This window comes from Anarhichas minor, unplaced genomic scaffold (genome assembly GCF_050575085.1).
Source record: "Anarhichas minor isolate MPS153535 unplaced genomic scaffold, ASM5057508v1 ptg000087l, whole genome shotgun sequence".
Classification (NCBI taxonomy): domain Eukaryota; kingdom Metazoa; phylum Chordata; class Actinopteri; order Perciformes; family Anarhichadidae; genus Anarhichas; species Anarhichas minor.
In genome coordinates, this window is record NW_027466533.1 from 2,976,398 (window position 1) to 2,998,317 (window position 21,920).

The 21,920-nt window shown below is 44.3% G+C and overlaps 1 protein-coding gene across 15 annotated transcripts in view; it reads right to left on the bottom strand.

Annotated features, from left to right (window-relative positions):
* The window catches only part of mycbp2 (MYC binding protein 2), a 64,499-nt gene that overhangs the window by 20,234 nt on the left and 22,345 nt on the right, over positions 1 to 21,920 (bottom strand). For 7 of the 15 annotated variants that reach the window (XM_076081821.1, XM_076081819.1, XM_076081813.1 and 4 more), the window contains exons 16-51: positions 21,773 to 21,918; positions 21,190 to 21,300; positions 20,765 to 20,869; positions 18,660 to 18,779; positions 18,404 to 18,485; positions 17,903 to 18,020; positions 17,388 to 17,746; positions 16,846 to 17,018; positions 16,388 to 16,513; positions 16,000 to 16,127; positions 15,594 to 15,685; positions 15,370 to 15,504; positions 15,157 to 15,240; positions 14,955 to 15,051; positions 14,601 to 14,859; positions 14,056 to 14,330; positions 13,257 to 13,478; positions 12,879 to 13,070; positions 11,263 to 11,469; positions 11,025 to 11,162; positions 10,703 to 10,881; positions 10,470 to 10,612; positions 10,255 to 10,355; positions 9,947 to 10,165; positions 9,605 to 9,827; positions 7,783 to 7,901; positions 7,585 to 7,672; positions 7,382 to 7,431; positions 7,095 to 7,267; positions 6,765 to 6,909; positions 6,445 to 6,651; positions 5,582 to 5,637; positions 5,391 to 5,506; positions 5,089 to 5,186; positions 3,228 to 3,344; positions 2,482 to 2,622 (exon numbers count right to left, since the gene is read on the bottom strand). In XM_076081821.1, the coding sequence (XP_075937936.1) occupies positions 2,482 to 2,622; positions 3,228 to 3,344; positions 5,089 to 5,186; positions 5,391 to 5,506; positions 5,582 to 5,637; positions 6,445 to 6,651; positions 6,765 to 6,909; positions 7,095 to 7,267; positions 7,382 to 7,431; positions 7,585 to 7,672; positions 7,783 to 7,901; positions 9,605 to 9,827; positions 9,947 to 10,165; positions 10,255 to 10,355; positions 10,470 to 10,612; positions 10,703 to 10,881; positions 11,025 to 11,162; positions 11,263 to 11,469; positions 12,879 to 13,070; positions 13,257 to 13,478; positions 14,056 to 14,330; positions 14,601 to 14,859; positions 14,955 to 15,051; positions 15,157 to 15,240; positions 15,370 to 15,504; positions 15,594 to 15,685; positions 16,000 to 16,127; positions 16,388 to 16,513; positions 16,846 to 17,018; positions 17,388 to 17,746; positions 17,903 to 18,020; positions 18,404 to 18,485; positions 18,660 to 18,779; positions 20,765 to 20,869; positions 21,190 to 21,300; positions 21,773 to 21,918 (5,344 nt within the window). The remainder of the gene's footprint in view (positions 1 to 2,481; positions 2,623 to 3,227; positions 3,345 to 5,088; positions 5,187 to 5,390; positions 5,507 to 5,581; positions 5,638 to 6,444; positions 6,652 to 6,764; positions 6,910 to 7,094; positions 7,268 to 7,381; positions 7,432 to 7,584; positions 7,673 to 7,782; positions 7,902 to 9,604; positions 9,828 to 9,946; positions 10,166 to 10,254; positions 10,356 to 10,469; positions 10,613 to 10,702; positions 10,882 to 11,024; positions 11,163 to 11,262; positions 11,470 to 12,878; positions 13,071 to 13,256; positions 13,479 to 14,055; positions 14,331 to 14,600; positions 14,860 to 14,954; positions 15,052 to 15,156; positions 15,241 to 15,369; positions 15,505 to 15,593; positions 15,686 to 15,999; positions 16,128 to 16,387; positions 16,514 to 16,845; positions 17,019 to 17,387; positions 17,747 to 17,902; positions 18,021 to 18,403; positions 18,486 to 18,659; positions 18,780 to 20,764; positions 20,870 to 21,189; positions 21,301 to 21,772; positions 21,919 to 21,920) is intronic. The other 8 variants (XM_076081823.1, XM_076081811.1, XM_076081822.1 and 5 more) reach the window with 7 other exon arrangements.

Consider the following 21,920-nt stretch of genomic DNA (forward strand, 5'->3'; position numbering starts at 1 on the left):
CAGCTTTAAGCGATAGACATTTGGGGAATCCTTTTCTCGGCTAGAAACAGCCAACTGTTATATCTTGATTATTCGATCCGTAACCTCAGTGTAAAAACTATACGTTGCAGTTTCCCATGGGGGTCATGAGTGGGACTATTTTGTGGCCGGGTGTTTCCTGGAATCTTCTCGATACTGTTCCAGGCAAATAAAAAGTCCAGAACATAAGCCTAATAAAACCACAACCTGCCGTTTTTAAACTTCAGTTGTCGTATAGGTTAAACGAGTGATGTATAAAGTTTTAACTAGTGAGCTTTAGGGGTTGCTGGCAAGTGGATTTTGTTACAGGACAGAGTCAGGCTCGCTGTTCTCCCCGTTTCCAGTCTTTATGCTAAGCTAACCTAGCTGCAGCATTCTATTTACAGTGCCGACATGACAGCGGTCAAACTGTTCATATTGACTCCTTTGAGAGGCTGTGTCATGCTCAGGTGAGATACTCTTGTTCTACAATTACTACATATCACAACATGGACAGCTGGAAACATATTTAGACTTCCATCCTCAACAGCAGTAAGTGATATTCCAAAACTACATTTATTCCCCAGGATATTAAAAAAAATGCATGTACTGTACATAACATTGTAAATGTTTCAATATAATTGAAGATTGAAATACTCGCAGTAGAAACAACATGAGAATTTAACACATCTTGTCGTGATGCTGTTAAATGACCAATAGACAGTAGAACGTATTTTCATACACGCTAAAGGGAGGCATGCTGTGACGCACAAGGATACAGGATCTCATGCAACAGACTAGACGTTAGTATCTTCAACCCCCATGCAACACACAAGCCTGAACAGTAATTACTTAAAAAAATTAAAAAATAATTGAAATGGGATCGCTGCGCTGAGTCTGTGGGCCAGAAGCCGCTGACGTACTGTTTTGTCACTGAAATGTCTAAATGACACAAAGCAGAGAACCATGCAGCTGTTGTTCGACCTCTTATGTCCGACTGCAACACTGTGGGGAGACTACAAAGTCACAAGGGGTTCAAGGGGGACAAGTAGAGTGACAGATAGGATGATAAGCTAAGGGGCATGTGTCCCTCCTTCATACAACTCACCTGTGGCGGGAATATAGTTAAGGGAGTCCACGACAAAAAGCCGATATCCCTGACTCCTTGGCTAGCGTTAAAGACATTCTGAGCAACAGATCGTGAGACAGTCAACAAAAAACAGTAGATATATATATGAGAGAGAGAGAGAGAGAGAGAGAGAGAGAGAGAGAGAGAGAGAGAGAGAGAGAGAGAGAGAGAGAGAGAGAGAGAGAGAGAGAGAGAGAGAAACAGGATGGGGGAAGGTGCTCGTGTATTTTTTTTGGAAGAAAATAAAAGTTTTTTTTTGGCTTGGCTCCTTTGGAATTCAGCATCAGAGGGTTATTTGATAAAGTGAAGAAGAGAGGACAGAATCTGACAGGCCAGATGGTGAAATTGTGGAGCACTGTAGATCCAGGCCAAGCCTGTCAAATGTTTGAACACTTTACAGTAAGTGTAAAAATACAAAAGAAGAATTGAAAGGACACTCCAACCACAACGGAGTGAGTATTTCCAAATCTACGACCAAATGACATAAAAAGAGGAAAACTTCCAAAAAAATTCCCCACTTGGATGATGTAGTGTGTCATGCTGTTCAGACAAGAGACCTTACATGGAAGCCTCCCAAGCACCTAAAGCCTCCCACAGCAACGGGTGGAATTGTAGAGCAGTACAATTTTCCCATTGAAACTGTTTTTGCGGACCAGTGATTGCTTCATGACAGAAAACCACCTGGATATCAACAACTTCTTTCAGATAATTTCCCTGTTACTGCAATATTCAAGTCTTCGATCACACCCAGTCACGTTCCATTGTAAAAAATGTTTTTAATTCTCTTACATGTTGTGGCGGTTTTTGTGGCATGGAGCAGAAATGTGAGGGAAACACTTGTTAACACATGCTGTGGTGTAAGGGTGTTTATGAGTTTTGACTAGTGAGGCAATGAGGAAAAGTGCAGACTAACTTCACCACGGGATGAAATCACACCTTGGCTACCCTGTTTTTTCCCCTGCATTGGGGTTCACTTCAGTGCACTAAACATATACAACGTAAGCATGTGAACATTTCCAACTGCTGTCACTTTGTGGTGAACTTTTTTTTGCCGTCAAACGTGAGTCAACACATGCAAGCTCCCAGCTGCTGTTCCTTTGCACGGTGTGTTAGTGAACGTTTCATACTCTGTGTTGCTACAACCAGATGCTTCATGCGAGAGAACACCCCAGCAGTTACACTCTGATTAAAGCTCTCAATTTACCATGCTTCGAGTACATTTGGGGGAGTGAAAAATAAACTGTGATTGTTAAACAATAAAGATGATCTCTGAGCTTTGTCCCCCAAATAACAGCACAGGACCCTCTGTCTATCAAACTGGGACGGGCCGCTCAGCGGGGCCGTCTTCTACTTACGTCGGCTGGGACCAGTAGGCTCCTGCCCAGGTGCTGGTTAAAAGAGAGGCACCAGGCTTCTGTGTACCCATTCATGCTGGGAACATACTTCTTTACTGTTTCGTCATTGAGCCTGAGCCACACGCCATCATCATTGTGGATCTACGGGGGGGAAACAAGAGCAACAGAGCAGGGCAGAGCCATGCCGTCCTATTACTATGGAAACAGGATGGGCAGCGCCCTCACACACTAACACACACAACACCTCTGAGGTTGCAGGACAGTCTCAAGTCAAACTAGATGACAGTAAATTGAGGTTACAGCAGGGTGCATTTAAAATGGATACAAACACAGATGATGCGTTGCATTACACTACAATCATTGAGCAAATGCTTTGAGTGCTACAATTTTAAATATTTGGATTTAAATGCATCTCGTCCTCTGGATTTATTTTGCAGGCGCTCAAGCCTTTCATGTAGCCTCAGAGTATCTTGCAAGAGTATGAAGCAAATTAAAGTTAAGAGCAACCAATTTATAAGCTTTGCAAGAAAGTAGTAATTATTTAGAGAGGTAATAACACATAATACATAGAAGACACCAAGCAGGACTCAAAAGTTCTAAAACTAGCAAAAGAAAATAGCAGACAATACTTATGATTCTATCCTTACTGATTTAAAGGAGGAGGAAATGGAATCAAAGTGGATAGTGCTCCAGCTGACATACTTCTATAACATAACGCATACTCTGCCTGGTCTAGAGCCAGTTACCTCGTCAATGAAAGTGATGGTGCCATTGACATGCACTATGCCTATCTGTTCGCTCTGCAGGGAGGGGTGACTACGCACACGCAGGCCTGCGCTGTCCTTGGACACAAATTTGCGGACCTGAGAGAAGCAGAGGGGGAGATGGAGACCGTGAGCGGCAGGAGTAAGGAATAAAAAATAAATAAATTAAAAAAAATAGACAAGAAGTGCAGCAGGAGGAGGAAGAGGAAGCAGGGCAAGTTGACGGTGGGAGGTCGCATGCTTTAACCCACACGGAGCCTGCTTCCAAGTACACACACACACAAACAGCGAAAGACGAGGAGGCTTTAGGAGCTCCGTTTTCAGCAGTGCCGGTTGGATGAAGTTAGTTTTTGATCCTACATTGACACTTGTGTGTGGAAAGCCATGTAACACATGCTCCCAAAGAATATACGCAGTGCTGGTTAAAAGTAGCAGGATTTTGCTTGTTTCCCCATTATGGATTGCAAAATCAGAATACCACCAAGTTTCACAAAATGATGATGACCCCGACATGCCATGCATCAGTTTGATGCAGCATCGGCATTTAAAGTAATTCCAAATCACTTTCTATATGCAGTCTATATGTTCATTCATACTAAACCTGAGCACGAATAACTATAATTAAAAGGGTTTTTTGGCCACAAATGGACTCGATAATAAACTTTTGGTATTTAGTGCATCATATTATCAAGCGGTTGCTTATTTGCACATTCAACAAAGTATCACTTATCACCCGATAAATGCAAAGGAGGTCTAAGCCTGGTAGCGCTGGGTTAGTCTGCAGAGTCTTGAAACACCTGAATTCCTTCACTAGTTTGTTTTGGATCCCAGGGCTGTCACAAAATCTTTAACTTTGTTTATTGTGCGTTTTGTCTCTTTTTTGGCAAATGAACTAAACTCAAAATATGAGTGTAGGTGGGTTGAGACTCTGTAACTATAATCATGGCTGGGCGATGTGTCCAAAATCTTTTATCCCGATATACGTTAAATCAAATGAAAAGTATTTTATCATTTTATCAAAAACGTTGCAATATCATCAGATTTTCTTTTTAATACAAGCTTGTTATTATCAATTCAGATGATATAATTGTGTATCACAATATCTTCATGTACGATTTCATCACAATATGATTCCATGGGAAGACGATAAATCATTTTGAATTCTTGCCCAACCATAACCATATATATAAAATGATTTAAGAGGCACTAGATTATTTACACAATATCATCATATGTGCATTATTGACATAATATCAGTATTTCATTTTGTAAATATCACGGTCATCGTTAATACCAGTGTATGGTGACGCCCCTATCTCCAATGATAGTGAGCTAGACAGCTTATTTTTTAAGTCACTCATGTGACGATATTCACAATGATCCCGATAATGGAAACTCACCACGATCGACTTATCAACAGTTTTTTTTTTTTTCTTTTAAATCGCGATCCATGATAAAATCTGATATTGTTCCATCAGCTTGCACTTGGACAGATGGCTGACAATCAGTTTTGTGTCCATTGCTTTCTACGGACCAGCAATAGATCTGATTGTCAGACCAAAACAAGGAGGTGCAAAATAAGATGTTGATTGTCAGTGCAAGTGGGCAGCACTAACAACCCTTTCATATTACAGGGAGATCCGTGTTTCAATGTTTGTATCAAATTATTGCTCAATGTGGCTTTTAGGGTAAGAGTGTAGTTAAAGTTACAGATGGGTGTTGATAGGTATAGAAGACAGCATAAACTGCGTCTGGTCTCTGGTGTGTTTGATGGGGGATTTGCAAGCATGCATGCATTTATAGGTGTGTTTATGTGCATGTTCATGCCCCTGGTTGAGCTCACCTTGCTAGGCTGAGGTTCAGCCTTTGGTTTGACCATCTGAGTGCCAGGTGGTATCATGCCTTTGGGGGGGTCTTTGACTTCTACCTCCAAACCAGCATCTATAAAAGAAAAGATTTACAGCTCAAAATCTGAAAATGACGGCGATTCACCGACTAATCAGAAAGGCCTCAACGTTTTTAAACTATGGATTAATCGATATGCACGGCAGCCGCGTGACGTTATGTCACTTGGTGGGGGTTGGTGACGGTCATCAATGCATACCCTGTATGTGGGAAATACTTCAGCCGTTTCCATTGACATACCTATTTCAATGCCATCAATGGTGACGTGGATTGTGTAGAGGCCTACTGCTCCCGGAGTCCAGTTGGCGCTGTAGGTTCCGTCAGTGTTGGCACGAATCAGCATGTTCTCACTGGGTCTGTGTGGGAAAGGATCAATAAGTAGGTTGTATCTCACTGGGAAATGTATTTTATTCCTGCATAACCTCACTTACCTCTTTGGGGTGGGGGAGGCAAAGCGCAGCTCTTCAAATGAGTAGTTTTCATAAGCCTGCAAAGACAAAGAGCACAAGAATGACGTCAATAACAAAAACACTGGTTTACCAAAATAAAGTGCTTTTTTTCTCTTTATAACCAACTATTATGATGTTCCCTAAATCAAAAATATATTTTTTCACAATATACATTTATGTTTCGACATGATTTATTCTGCCAAATTTCCTTACTTGTTTTTAAACGTTTCATTATGCATTGCTTCCTCAATAGTCGAAATAATATAAATGAAGGTCGGCACACTGTTGCTCCCTTAGGTGCAATTATTCCATCCACACACATTATTATTCTGCTATGGGGGGGAAGGACGCTCTTGCTTGCTCATATTTCTTTAAAAACAATCAAAATCGTCTTGGGCGGCGCTAGGCCCAGGATGCAGGGATGGCGAAGTAGATAGCGCAAATAGCGGAAGGGAGGAGAACGCCGCGTTGACGGCCAATGTCAGACTTATACACCAACGACGGTCTACATCCAGTGAGTCGGACAACTTCCTCAATTTTGCAATTTTGATTCAATGTCTTTATTCAGTCAATATACTCTCCTTTTTGGCTTCTTTTTATATTGAGTATCTTATTGTAAATAATAAGTGTTTGATGTGAAAATGCAAACACGAAAAAAAAAAACTGACTATTAAAATGTGTTAATATTGCAACTGCAGGTCTAATCTGCAATTACTTGCACATCCAGTAGGGGTCACAGGTTGGTGTGGAGATCTAATAATGACTAAATAGCTTCACCTTGTGGAGCACCTGCAGCCCTCAAAATGTAAACAAGTGAGTTTATAAACCAGTTCCATGATACTGACCTTCATCATGGTTATAGCGATGTATCGAGCCTCTTTCACGATCATGGGCTCGTACGTGGCCTCCAGTTTGGGCATTGGCAAACCTCCAAAGGTTAAGTCTGGGCCAGAGGACGACGGCGAGGAGCTCCCAGGTAGCCGCTGCAGCCTCTTCACATTGTCCGGCTGCATCGACTTCTTTTGTGAAACGGGCACGGCCTTTACCTCCACCTGGACATGTAAGAGATGAGAAACACGTGTCAGATTTTTGCAAAAGCAGGCAAAAATGATTACGCAGCTCTGATCTTCCAAAATCTCTTGGAAGCCAAAGAAATCACCCTAACCTTCATGTGAGGAACGTGCACCACATCTCCATACTGGTCTTTGGTCTGTACGACCACAGTAGTCGGCCACCCACAGCGTATGTCATCTTTGTTCAGGATCAGAGATGTCTTCTGGGGGTCTGCGTAAGAGTCTGGCTGTAGCCACCTGGATGAAAGAAAAGGACAAAAGAAGAGAGACAGGATTGTAAATTTCTAATCTGTAACAAAATGAGATTGCAGAGGGAAAGCTAAAATAAAATTTACAACCAACACATAGTTCAAAATGGAGAATGCACAGTATATTTTGCTCTGTTTAGGTAACTAGAATTGACAGGCTCCACAAACGTTTACCTGGCCAGACGTCCTCCGCTGGAGGTCTGTACACAGGTGATGAAGTCCTCAAGGAAAGAGTGCTCATTGGTTTGGAGGTGCAGCGGCAGATTTCCCTCCAGGGCCTCCAGGATGGTGGGGGAGTGAGACAAGGCCAGACCCTTCCCCAGGATCCCGGAGTGGGACTTACACACCTGGGGTGACGTCAGAGGAAATAAGAATCAGGGAAGGTAGAGTGATGATGAAATATAAAATCCTTTCCACCAGACAACAAATAGGAGTATCTCTGAACTTAAAAGAGGACAAACCTGAAGAGAGGCTTCCTCAAGGATCTCAAGATCCTCTTCCAGTTCATTACCTTAAGTTAAAGATTAGAATACCAGATGATTGATTTACTCAAGACGTAAAACAATATTATTGTTCCTAGCAGTAACACACATAACTTAATTAATAGAGAAACGGGTTGTTTACAACAGCCGAAGCAAATCCCCTCATCCACAGTTTTCCATACCTATAGGGAGGGCCAGGTCTTTCTTCATCAGAGCTGCAGCACACACACTGCCCAGGTAGGCCAACTCCTTCTCCAGCTGGATGATACCCTGAAATGTCCATAATGCTATGGTCAGGAAGGTTTTTTCCATTATGCATAAAAAAATGCAAGTCCATCCCGCTGTACAATATACAGAAGAATATACGAGTGTGTCTGTACCTCATCGGGGCCGGGGTTAAACTCGTATCCCACGGCTACGCACTTGAAGCCGTAAAAGCAAGCTTTCTCATCTTTGACGTAGTCCGAGGCCGTCTCCAGTGAGAACAGAACTTCGTTTCCTGAAAGTAGAGAAGGCAGAAAAACAGAAGATGAACAGAGAGACAGGTGGGCGGAGTATTGTATGCAAGGAATCGCTGGTAAACTAATGACGGCAGGTGGCTCAGTGAAGCATCATTAAGGAGTGAGGAGATTAAAGCGCAGATGAGAACAATTAAGATCACTGAACTACAGCTGTGTTTAGAATGGTGTCACCACTCATTCACTACTACATCATGCTACACATATATACATACATATTGCTAGTGCTGTCACAGTTTACACATGTATGCGTTACCTCAATAAAGAACATGTTTGCCTGTTTTTGTTGCTAAATTTTCTCCAATATAGGAATAGTTTGGATTTTTGTGGGGTTGTACGAGGTACTTCTCCACGGTCAGTGTCTAACCTACAGTAGATGGAGTTTGGAGAAACAGACAGGAGTACCAGCATGGGAGCAAAGCAATGTACTGCTGTAGACGGAGCGGCAGCAAAACCTATTTTAGATACCTAAAAAAAAAAGTTAATTTCAGTTCAAGGATATGCTATATTAAGAATATCTTTACCTTGCCGTCAGACAGCCCTTTCTGACGGGGAGCTGAAGCCGTTATCGATGCTCTCCTTTAAAGCCACAGGACTCTTTTGACAGAAACAGTAATTTTATCTAGCAGAACACAGGAGTTGCTGGTCTACCGCTGCCTCTGACGGTCATTTTGTTGGTGGTATTGTGTGACTTTGATGAATCTGAACAAACTCATTAAATCAATAACGTCACACAGTAACACAAACAAACTAGCTTATCGAGGCAGCGGTAGACCAGCAACTCCTGTGTTCTGCAAGGTGAAATTACTGGTTCTGTCAAAGGAGCCCTGTGTCTTTGCAGAGACCATAGATGGATATCACAGCTTTAGTTCCCTGTCAGAAAGGGCTGTCTGACAGCAAGGTAAAGCAGTGAAGGTATTCTAAAAACAGGGTATAAGTAGACTGATAATGATTTTTTAGGTGTCTAAAATACTTCCACAGCAGTACATTGCTTTGATCCCATGCTGGCAATACTGTCTGTTTCTCCCAACTCCATCTACTGTAGGTAAAACACTGACTTTGGAGAAGTACCCCACTTGAAAAAATCCTAGCTATCGCTTTAAGGTATGTAGCACATCATCCCAGACTCTGCTGCTGCTTCGGGGCTAGATAGTTGGTTGGGCAGTACATGCTAGCTTAGCATTTTATGATTCTGTCCAGAATAAAATTTTAAAAGACAAACATTTGATCTTCATTAAAGTTGTTGTGGACAAATTCACTGCAAAGCAAACTTTCCCTGATCCTTTTAATACATTTTTCAGATAACTGCTCTTAATTGCAAGTCTGAAAAGCACTTTAAATGACAAATGTATTACATGCAATCGTAGTGCTGATGAATTTAAATATCAGAGAAGTGCAATCACTTAGAAGGCAATGATAATGTTAAAAAGCACTAATATTGGGAAGCAAAAGTTGTCAAATGTAATTAAGTGTCTTCAAAAGGTTAATGTCTTGATTTTAGACGGAAGAAGATCTTTAATTTTATGTGGTAAACTTATTATCTCTATCGGTCTACTATGTATTAAATCAACCACGCCTCTTGGCTTTTAGAACTTGTGGATTTATTGCAATTCTGTTATTGCCAAAACAACAGTCATAACCTTCATAACTACTGATAAATGTTCATTTGCTCCGCCTCTCTTACCTGGCAGCACCAGGACGGTGGTTGGCCAGCCAGTGGAGCCAGAGAACTTCTTGAGATCAGTCCAGGTGTTGATGGTGTCATGGATCAAAGGTTTGCCCCCCAGGTTGGACAGGTGGAGGGTACGGCTGGGGATGAGCAGGCGCAGGACGTCCTCTGGCTGCGCAGTGCCGCACTGCTGATCAAACTCAATGGTGGTCCAGCGGACACAGTCGGGGAAAGACACCTGAGGCAAGGCGAGACAGAGCAAGATTTATTTTTGGACTTTAAATTACATTTGTGTCTCTGACTTCTTACAGATGGAAGTCTCTTGCTAAGCAGTTAGCATACCAAAGGATACATTACCCTGTATTGTGTGACGCCAGCTTGTTTGTAAGGGTGGTCACTCTCAATCACCGAGTAGTGGTTTGAGGTGGTGCAAGCCGACAGGCCCTGCTCAGGCTGGTTGCCGGTCGTGCTGTCTGTTGACTGGTTCGGGTTGAAGGTGGGTGGGGCGTACTTTTGGTTGAGGGCGGAGACAGCAGGCAACAGCTCCTGAACGAGTCCAAAGACCTCAACGGCTGCCTGGATGAGGGAGAGCGAGGCATTTCACCACGATGCCACATCAGAGAGAGACAATTCACTAAACCAAGATAAAGGCTTTACCATCTTACCTTAGGTACAGACGCAGCCACGGGGCCGATGTAGGCCAGGATGAGGGGCAGCAGCATGGAGAACAGGCTGGAGGAACTCAGTAGCTCGGGAATATCATCCACTGGAGAAAATAAAAGCACATTGATTAAACTGAGGAGAGGCTGAACAGATAAGATCCAAATTCAATGCAAGTGGCTCTGCTGCAATGCTTTTGTAATACGTTTGTTGCTCTTACCATCGACAGCAAAAGCCCTGTTAAGCAGGTCCTTCGCAGCTCTGACCACAGCGCTGACCACGGACAGAGCTCTGCTACAATTCTTGTCTTCCTCATTGGCTTTGCTCAGCAGCTGAGACTGAAGATCCCCATCATACTCACTCCTTCAGCCACGAGAAAAAGAAAAAAAAGTCAGAAAAATAACCCCCAAATACTTCACAGACTAGATGTTAGAAAATGCCGGCTGTGTGGACCTGTAGTAGAGAAGCTGTGGGATCTGTCCTCTGGTCTGGTTGGTGCCATTGCTGCTCAAGCTGCAGGTGCTGAAGGTGAACGAAACACCGTCGGAGCACTGCACCGTGGTCATGCCTCCATCCCCGTTAGCTGTCCGGCTGCCGTAGTTCCGTAACCGCACAGCGTACTTTACACCCTCCTGCAACAGAATAAATTCATCAGTGAGACTATATGCATTTGAACTAAGATCAGCACACATGTGTAGGAAGTTAAAAAAAAAAAAAGATTTGTATCGCAACTGCAAATCACATGCATGTATTATTTTCTCGAGAACCTATGTACCTTGAGCGGCACGGCCTTGTCCATGCGAATCTCAGCAATATCGCTGGGAGAATCGTCGGTGCTGTAGGTGCCCTTCACCAGCTCCAGGGACGTCCACCTGTGAGAATGTGCCGAGTCCCCTGGGTGCTCCGTCTGTGCCTGAAGGGTGATGGGAACAAGTTGTAAAAAGAGGCAAAGGAAGAAAGCTAGTCAAGCAACACCAGAAAATATGAGCTGAAGATGATTCCTAATCACTTACGTCGTCGGCCAGCACCTCCAGTTCATACTCATGGATGCCCCCTCCCCCGTAGACGCACACGCCAACCAGCACAACGCCTGGCTTGTCTACAGTCATACAGATGGCATCCGGAGAGCCATTGCCCGTGTTCCAACTGCGGCCCTGGCTCGTTTTGGTGAAACGGTTCGGGGATGCTTTCACGGAGTGGAGCGAGTTCAGCCCATCAACCTAACAAGCAAGGACACAATAAGAGATGTGGCCAAACATATCAAACCTCTTACATAAGCACACAGGGCTGATTAACACATTTATTTTACTCCAAACAACGAAATCCTGCACTAGAATTACCGCCTCGTGGTTGTATTCCTCTGCCAACCAGTTATGTTGCAGTTTACAATCATGTCTGTCCACAACGTCATCATTTGTATCCGATTAGGTATTTGTGGGAAATTGTCATAAGTAGGATATGAGTTATGGCCAAAAAGGTGTTTTATGAGATCACAGTGACATTTGACCTTTAACCACCAAATTCTAATCAGGGTAACCTTCAGTCCAAGTGGACATTTGTGCCAAATTAGAACAAATTCCCTCAAGGCGTTCCTGAGACATGACATTGAAGAGCATGGGATGGACCGAGGGATGGACAAACAGAAAACATGGATGATCTCTAAAAGATCCATTGTCTGAAATAAACAATACAAACTATTACTATTTCTATCAGCCTGCTGCCAACAGAGAGCCAGACACGACTGCACAGGGACCCTATCCAGGTGCTCAGGGGAGGAAGAGTTGTTTCCCTGACAACAGACTGGGGAGAAAAAAAAAAATAGGGACTGCTGTCGAGTGACGGTTCCTATGGTGACGAGAACGCCAGAGTCTGCAGTACAAGGGTATGCATGTGATGATAATTCATCTAAGAGTGTGACAGAGGGAAGGCGACAGGCATCTGTCACACCCACTTAGTGACTCAACATATCGTAAAAACAACAAAGGAAATCCAATCAAACTTCTTTTGGGCAACCGGTTTAAGGGTGACCGTGGCTCACTGAGTTAAGAGGGTTGTCTGGGAACCGGAAGGTCAACGGTTCGATCCTCGACTGGGACGTGTTATGTGTCGAAGTGTACCTGAGCAATACACTGAACCCTGGGCGCCTCTCATTGGCAGCCCACTGCTCCCTATATACAGGGATGGGTCAAATGCAGAGACAAATTCACCCTTAAAGGGATCAATATAGTATAATAAATAAAAAAATTAAAAAAATGTTGTTACTGTTTTTTTGGCATCAGTAGAGACATCACCTTGTTCCAAGAAAAAGCTGTCACTACGAAAGGTTAGTGCGATCACAACAGAGCTTTAAGTAAAAGGACATGGCAGGAAGGAAGTAAGAAAAAGAATGAGGAGGCTGCACTGTGACCATTCTGAATGTAACTTTGATCCCAGCTGTTTTAAAAAGCAACAACGGATGCAGAGGTTAACAAAGGTTAAAAAAAAAGCACCACATGAGCACAAAGAGAGCAGATCAGGACTTATGTTGTCTTATAGGACGCTGGACTTGGGTCTAAGCTCTGATGCCCTACAAACAAGCCTCATGTTTGTCTTTGTGAGGGTGCGTGAATATCAGCGCGAGTCAAGTTACCTCGGAGCCCAGGGCCGAGGCGGTGAGCTCGGAGACGATGGAGGCCAGTAGACCGCAGGTGTTGGAGACCAGGTGTGGAGAGAACAGCTCCACTTCCTTCCTCAAACTCTTCCTCACCGGCAGCACCACAATCACAAGCATCTTCTCCAGAACCTCCCGGAAACTGGTCATGCCCATCAGGTTCTCCTCCGTCTAAGGGGCGAAATATGATGTTAGTGTTTTGACACAGAGATATCGGAGGGGTTCTGATGAGAACAGGACGTGGTAATGATCAAAACATGTTCTCTATCTGCAAAACTGTTTCCTAGGTCACCGACCACCTCCACCATTTTGAAGTGAGGATACCCGATGCACCGTGTACAACGTGCAAACACTCACATGGCTCAGTTTCTCCATGTGGGCCACCAGCAGGGGGAAGCGGTGAGCGAGGGCAGAGTCGTTCTCTGTGCTGACTTGTTTGACCAGTGAACGCAGCAGCACTTCCCCATCGTATGCGATGGGCAGGATGGATGTCAGCTTGACCGAAGTGTTGCACAGAGCCGACATCACGGCCGCCAGCAGGCGGCTGCTGGACGTGCGGAAGTTGGCCTCGGCAATGTCCTAAAAGAGGAGGGAGGACAGGAATGAATCTCAGATTTGATCACCTTGTTTTAATGTTTCTACAACGTTCATTTAACAACCTAAGACAATACTGTTAGCGAGTTATGGTTTTTCAAACGTTGGTGGGCTATCTTTATAAGAGCATCACCTCAATATCTAAAATGTTCACTAGATGTAAAAGTACATCTGCTGGATTTTAAAAACACTCTTGACAATCCTTAGAGCTTAAATAATTGGTCGATTAGTCAATTGACAGTAAATGATTCATCGACTTTTTTGATTAACATTGTTCAAGTAAATTATCAGTAAAACAAAAAAAGCCAAACATTCAATGGTTACGTATTCTCAAAATGTGCTGCTTTTCTGTTTTTAGACATCGATTATCTTTAGATTTACGACCTGCTTAGACAAACAAAAGCAATTTGAAGGACGTCACCGTAGGCTTTGTGGTGCGGCATCAACATTTTATACACTACACTAATGATAAATCAGGGGAAAAAACAGATGAATTGCTAACGAGAATAATACTGTAACTAGTTTCCTATTCAAAAACTCCTTCTACTCTGCCGTCATTGACCTGGTCCAGGCAGTTGAGCAGGTCGCAGAGGCAGGCCCACTGCAGAGCCGGAGTCGGGTAGAACGAGTGGAAGCAGGCGGTGAAGGTGTTGTGGCACTCCTGCAGCACAGCTTCCAGCAGGGTCAAAGGTTGAGACAGGTAGCCCTGGGGGTCGTTGTCCAGCTTGGTCAGGCAGTTGTCCATGCCTTCTGACAGGATCTTCTTCAGCAGGCTGCGCGTCTTTCCCACGCACTCTGCCAGCTTGCTGGACTCCTCCACCACAGCTTTGGTGCTGGCTAGAAATCAAAGAACAGACAGAAAAGGAAAAACATTGTCAGGTCTTACTAACAAAGCGTTCAATTGAAGTGTACTTTTTGAAATCTATACACAACCTAGTCTTTAAAAGTCTTAATGTTTTCCAGGCAACAGACATAAAGGATTGGCACCGAGTATTTCATTCAAAAATTAACGAGGATGAATATTGTCAACTGTTTTTTGTCATTCAAAAAGGCAGGGAACCAGCAGTGCCACTAACAGCTTGAAAGTAGCAACGCTGTGGTTTTTACTTTTCTCCAAGAACGAGCCGTTATATTGCCGGAGACAAAGTCCCGCTGAGTTGTCTGTGCTCCTACCGGCGATGGGGAAGATCTCACAGATGTAGACCCTGAGCAGGCGGAGGCAGCACGTGCCGACAAAGCGCAGCCTCTCCAGGTCCAGCAGGGTGGCTGTGTACTGGAAGCCCTTTAGCCCTCGCAGCTCCTCCACACCCAGAACCAAGGTGGTCCAGCTCCAGTGAAGGACACTCAGCAGAGACTCAAAACACTCCTACAGAGAGGGACAGAGTGAGACAGTCACACAGTGCTGTACAACATCATCTGTCAAGACAATTAAGCAGGCAACAACACAGAGACGATACTGACCACTGAGACGGTACGAGCGAATGAGCGTTTAAGGATATGGACTGGTTCACTGGTCTGCTGCTTCCCTTTAGCTGCATTGCCATCATTTGAAGGAAGCCTGATGTTCAAATACAAAGAAACAATCAAAATAATTTACTTGTCAAGCCGATAAACAAAAAAATGCTTGAATCACTGTAAGCAAAGTGTAAAAAACTATACTTGCCTGTATAGCAGCTGAGGTATTTGACCCGCATTAACATCTGTACCGTTGTTTGACTTCTTAGAGCTTTTGAACTGAAACACCACACTTAAGAGGGAAAAAAACAGATAAATGAAAGGGCTGTGCTTCAAACATTATCTACTTGAATGTAAAATGTTCAAGATGTATTCATTTGTAAATGCAGGAGCATCCTCTACATTGTGAAATGAGTTTTACCCATCATCTGTAGTAATGGTAGCCTGTCCGTGGGAGCCACAGTCACTGCTGGGTCCAGACACTCGGGCCCACGCCACATACCACCAGCCCAGCTGCAGCAGCACCGGCTCGTCAAACATCATGGCATACTTCTCCCTAAAGAGAAGACCAGCATTGCTTCCATGAATTGTTTCTTTTCAAGAAAATAGTTGGGAGAAGCGAAGGAATCCGTGAACGTTTTTTACCTGGCAGCACAGTCGTACGCCAGCACGTCGGTCTCAGCCAGCAGATCGCCGTCTGTCTCGTGGTCACCCCCGTCAGGTCCCAGCTCAAAAAGCTGCACAACAACAGGACTGGGTTAGTATGTTGTAAACACCTGTGATATATTTGAGGCAATGATTCTACTTTATCCATTGAGTGTATTATCCTCCAGTTATTGGTTTGAGGAGGTTTATATGACTGTTACAATGCAATTATTCTAGCTTTGCATTGATTCTCACCAACGTAATGTTTTTGCTAGTCTCGTCAGTTCTGGCGCAGAGCAGGTGACTTTCTAAATTGCAGCTTTAAATTGCAAATACATCTTTAAAAATAATTAAGTGTCTCTTCGTTAAAAAATAAAAATAAGAAAAGTGTGACAAGGCGGCCCACCTTGATCTTGGCAGTGTACTCCCCTCGTCCCCCGAATAGACCCAGTCCACCCAGCAGGATGTCTGCATCAGCACAGAACCGGATGGCCTCCACAGAGTGGGCTGAGTAGCCCCAGCCACCACCGTGACCTATAACATCACGCATGGAGTCAGTCAGGCTATGCAAGGCTCACAGATGCTGTTTATCCTCTTAAACACTTTGGTTGTTCACTAAGGAGGATGATCTGAGTTTTTATGTTTCACACACTCGGCAGCTTTGACTAAAAAAATGTTAAAGGTTAGCCAAGCTCTGACATAATCACAACATATACTGTACAAGCCAAATGTATCCCCCAGTTTGTCGCATCATACATCATTTACCATGAATCCTGCACAAAGAGCCCACTTACTCTCAAAGCGGTTCACCACACTGTAGTCCTCCTTGGAGTAGACCTTCATCACTGCCTGGGTTTCTTCCTCCGCGCTGGCCACGCCCATCTTCAGCTCTTGCATGGCGGCCAGTGTATCCAGGCAACCTAAGCGGATGGCCCAGTATACTTACACTTAGCATTGAATGATTATGAGCACAAATTCATTACAGTTTGTCATGTTTGGCTACAATCTAAGAGCAAATCTATCCGTCTAATTGATTTTACCAAGAATTGAAAGCACATGACTGATTCAACGAAGGGTCCAGTACATGAAAAATCAGAAAAGTGGGGTTTGGGACAGTGTTAACATCTACTTTGAGAAACACAGATGCATTGTCCATCATCACTTGTGTTGTAGCATATGTGTACTTATTCATTAGAACCTTAATAAAACAGATTAATTTGACCAAAGACAAGGCTGAAGAGCAGAGGATTACCGAGGATGTGCAGGGCTCCATGAGAGCGCGTGGTGGTGGCATGTGATCCTGAGGGCAAAGCAAGCTCCGGACTGAGGATGCTGCAGCGAGCCTGTAGATCTGTGGCAGAGGGCATCCTGGCGTCAGCTATCACAGCATTGTAGCACAGCATCTCTTTTGCAGCAGGCAGGAACCTAAAAGCGCACAGAGGGGTAAATTCATTTAAAAAGAAAAATCACCTTTAAAAAGTTTCACTAAAATTGGCTAAATGAAAAATGTATAGACCCCTTAAAATAACATGCACCAACTTAAATGTACCTGCTCTTATTCAACTACTTCACCAAAAAAGTTAATCTTGATACCCGGGTAGTATCACATTTGAGTTCAACACATTCTCTTTAGTCTTTAGTCGTTTATTTTCCCCTCGGATGCAAAGAATGATTACAAGGCCAAGTTAATCTTATCTGTGGGGCGTTTCAACTAAATGTTAAAACTTGGGATAAAAACATTGCTTAGCAACAACTACAACTAAACAAAAATGTTAGTATAGTCCTTGGACTGACCTCCATACGACATCATACACAGGGTCCAGACACAGGCCAAATCCCTGCAGGTCCTCCTGCTCAGAGTCATTGAAGGTCCTGCAGCTTCCGTCCATTTTGTTGATCAGCAAGCATTTAAATGGAGGCGGCTCAGACACAGAGGAGGGCACAAGCCCAATAATGTGTTTGCTGGCAAAGATCTCTGAAGTAGCGAGGACATGGGAGTTGATAAGAGCCTCATCGATCCGCAGGAACGTCTGGTCCCCGCTGGCACCAATCCAGGTGGCCTTTCGCCCATATTTGGCCCCAATGTTGGGCATGGGCGATGGCTTGGCATTCCAGTAGGGCATGTCCAGGATGGGCCGGCCCAGCTGCCCTTTCTAAAGAACAAGGAGTATATATATTCACTCTGAAGAGCATTCTATGGTCAACTATATCAAAACAGGTGTAAAGCACTGAACATTTAAAATACTGCTATCAAACGAGTAAAAAACAAAAGCCTGCACCCTCTTAAAAAGCGAGAATGTTGCTCTTACCGAGAAGCTGCCGAATGTAAAGACCTGCCCGTCCATGAGGAGAACGGCTGTGTGGTTACTGCCTGCTGTCACCTGAACACTGGGACCTGGAAGGGCCTGCACCAGAGTCGGAGAACCCCTAGCAGGTGGAAGCATCTAGTTCAGGTTGTGTGTCCACATGAGTGCAGCAGTTTCTTTACTTAAGTTTGTAATGGAATTCAAAATTAAAAGGATTTCTTATTTCAATCTTTAATAGAACATTTGGGCTGAATTATCAAATGTAGGCCTGTTATACCAACGACAAGTAGCTAGCTTTCCTAGAACACACGTCTGTCTAACAACAACAAACTGTACGCTACCCCTTCCTGGTCAGTAGAACTATGGGTAATGTAGTATTTTATATCATTACCATTGCTTAATGTGTAAATGACATGAAATACTGCATCTTATTCTCCAATGAACTGTATTTTATGCATTACGAATAATTCCTTCCTTTCTCATGAACAGTATCAGAAGAAATACCTGGAGTTCACATCTCCATGCCCGAGCTGCCCGTGTTGGCCGTAACCAAACGTGTAGACATCTCCGTTCTCCATCAGCACCACTGTAAAGCAGCATAATCGTGACGGTTATTCACTCATTTTCTTTACTTCAAGGTAAAGAAAATCTTGTTCATCTCTTGCTCAGAGGTTTTCAAAATAATGTTCTTGAAGTAAAATGCAGACAGATCCACCCTGGTGCCTGACCAGAAGCAGCCACGCGGGGAAACGAATCCTACCTGAGTGGTGAAAACCACAGCTGACCTGCACAGCTCGCAGCTCGCTGTCAAATCTCACGGCCCCGGGGGGGTAGGTGGTGATTTTGCTGGCATCCTTTTCCCCACGCTCACTGCTACCATCTACGAGGCAAACAAACCAAGTCAGCACATTTGAGGAAAACACGGGGGGGGAGGTTTAGTAGCAACTTCAGACCACAGAGGTAGATGTCTCTGCACAGTCCTGGAAAACAGAGCTGGAGGGAGAAGAGGACTCAAAAGAAAGCGGGGAGAAAAGGGAGAAGCATGCCGAGATAGAAAGCAGGGAAAAACACCTCTGTAAGAGAAAGGCTTTTGGCAACCAGTCCCCTTACAAATGTAAAGATTGATTGTGCAGCAAATAATTAGATTTTCTTCTCAACAATGGTCTGTGTTCACTGAGGAAGAGGGAGTCTGGTTTACCCTGAGCCCTGCTTAAGAGGTCACAGTTGTGGTGTGTGATGGGAGAAAAGTTGGACCATGCGTTACAGTAAACACAATGACAGTCAATATCATTTTGGACCAGGAAGCAGCTCATTGTGGTAAACCTCTGTATATCTGAGGTCGGCCAGAGGAGATAAGAGCTTTAGGTTTCAATATTACCTCACAGTAAATGTAAAATGAAGTTTGACTGGCTCATGGCCCACACATTTATGAGGGTTTAAAAAGTTTATCTCATGGTGACAACTGTCAATGTAAGTTGAAAAAAAACAGAAGTGCTCTTCATGACATTTAGAGTTTATTGGGAGGTCACAGACGGAGTATGGTGGGTGGGGGGGGGGGGGGGTTGGAGCAAGCGTCCCTCTTCATGAGTAAACCAAGGATGCTCAGAGGAGTGATATATAACCTACGGCAGCCTTACAACGGTGCATCAACCACAATGAATAATTCCGCAAATGGAAAGATATTCTCCAAAAAACAGCCTCAATTTCTTCACTGACATTGATTAGCTGTGCTCTGAAATAAAGCACACGGTTGCTTTTACATCAACAAGGGTACAATGCTGCAGTTCCACTCTAACCTGAGCCACCTATCGGCAAGAACAGCAGCAGCAGCTCAGACGGGCACAAGCTACAGACAGAGATACCAGCTGGTTGTCAGATTTATGCAGGCAATGACTGATACAGTATCTTGTGTTTTTATGAACTAAAATATTCCCTGAATACAATACTACAGAGAGAGTTTGAAGCGTCCCTGTGTGTCCTCTGTCCTCCTTGTGGTTACTTTAGAAAGGAAAGTGAGACGGTTTGTTGCAACCAGATTCTGCTCTTCCAAAACCAACCAACACAAATTAACTACATATCTATTGTATAACTGTGTTATGTCGTTTCAGCTGAATCATAAACGTGGGTCTTACTGGAATTACAAGTTGTCCATTGGTTGAATAGTTAGCTGAGAGAAAAGTAAACATGTGATGGTCCAGTGCCTGAAAAGCTTAGCTTTATGCCAAGTTCATGGATTTCTTCGTGTTTGTGGTCGAATTCTGAGCCTTTTTCATGAGATGCCTCACATCTAAAAACATGGATTATAAAGCTAACAGGCCTGCTTCCTTCCTTCTGCATCACACATTTCAGCTCGTCGTTCATCAAAGCTCACTGTCCCCCCAGTGATCGCTGTTTTTTGTCCTCTTGCAATGCTAATGTTGTACCCGTGAAGTGGCAAATCAGCCGCTACGGGAGTGATGGCAAGTACATTTCAGGATTTCTATTTAGGTCAAACAACAGCAGCGGGGCAGAGCAGGCATCCTACTCCGAGGATTAGAACGGTTAAACAAGAAAATGAATTAGCAGGACAGACCGGGTCTTTACTGTACTTCAGCCCTTTCCTATGTTCAAACTCAAAAGGGAAGCAGCCTGCTGAGGTCGGTCTTTAACCCGGTTCTAAAGGCTTCACAGTCATTTGTCCACTGTGAGTCACAGTGAGTCCGTCTTGCCAACAGGCCACATTGTTTTGTTACCACGAGACCTGGTGAAGACATGAGAGTCCCACCGTTAGAGAGTGAGAGAGGAGGTGGGCGGGACAGCCAGATTGGGAGATGAGTCAAAAAAGGGGTGTCTCTGCACCCGTTGAGTTAGTGAAGACCAAAGTACCTTTGTGCTTGTCCCGCTTATGCCTTAGTGCCTGAAGGGGTCTTATTCTGGCTAGGGCCTGCTCACGCTGGTTCATAAATATGGGACCGGGATAAACAAGGGGGCCTGGTGGAGAAAGACACTTTCACATGCATGCACAATGCTCACATATGGGAAAGAACACATGATAAATACTTCACCACAACAATGCACACACACGCACTGAAAAAGTATAAAAGACACAAGCAAAGGGGGAAGTCACCAAGGCACAACACCCAAGCTCACACAGCAACAGAGTTTGTAGCTTCCCCCTGTTCATTGACTACTACTGCCATCTTCTCACTCTCCCCGTGTCTATGCTTTATTCTCTAATGTAGAAAGTATATCATAAAGCCCCAAAAAAATCTCTAAACATAGTCCCCAGACTGTTACGCCCTGATTCATACCTCTGCCCTCCTCCAGCCTGTGCCGGCGGTTGATCCTCTGTCGCTTCTCCTCCTGACGGATCTGAATGTGCTCCTCGATGTTCACTCCTGGAGGGGGAGGGACAGGCACAGCTGAAAACCCCCCCCAAAAAAAGGACCCAGGTACAGGCAGCCCAGATAGGATGCAGGAGGAGGAGGAGGAGAAGGGAAGACGGAGCAGAGCAGAACAAAACAAGACACATGTCAATGAATGATGGAAAGACGTCATGGAGAAGCAATGACTCTGCACAACACGAGAACCAAACAGAAGATGAGCGACGACAAGCGCGCAAAACAGTGCATTGGAGCGAATGTGACAGGCAGTGTGATGCGTGTGGCGTAAGCAGCGCGCTTGCATAGCTCAGAAGGATGTATAGCTGGCACACTTAGAATATCACATCGCATATGTGTGCGTGACATTTTAACATGCAGTTGATTTATCAGACTTTGTGAGCAAAATGTAAAAACAATGCGAGTGGTGATACAGGCGAGTAAAGTGTGAGAAAGCAAAACAGGGGGGTGGGGGGGGGGGTCATGAAGTCGTATAATAAATCAGTTAGCATACCTAGCAGCAGGTCCAGAGGAATCATCTCCTTCACTGCGTCAAAGATGCCTCTCTGTCTGGCCTCTTGACCATCCAGCTCCCTAGCACAAGCCTTGCAACAGCCACACGCCGAGCAGCCAGACTCTCCAGAGCCACAGCCACAGATACT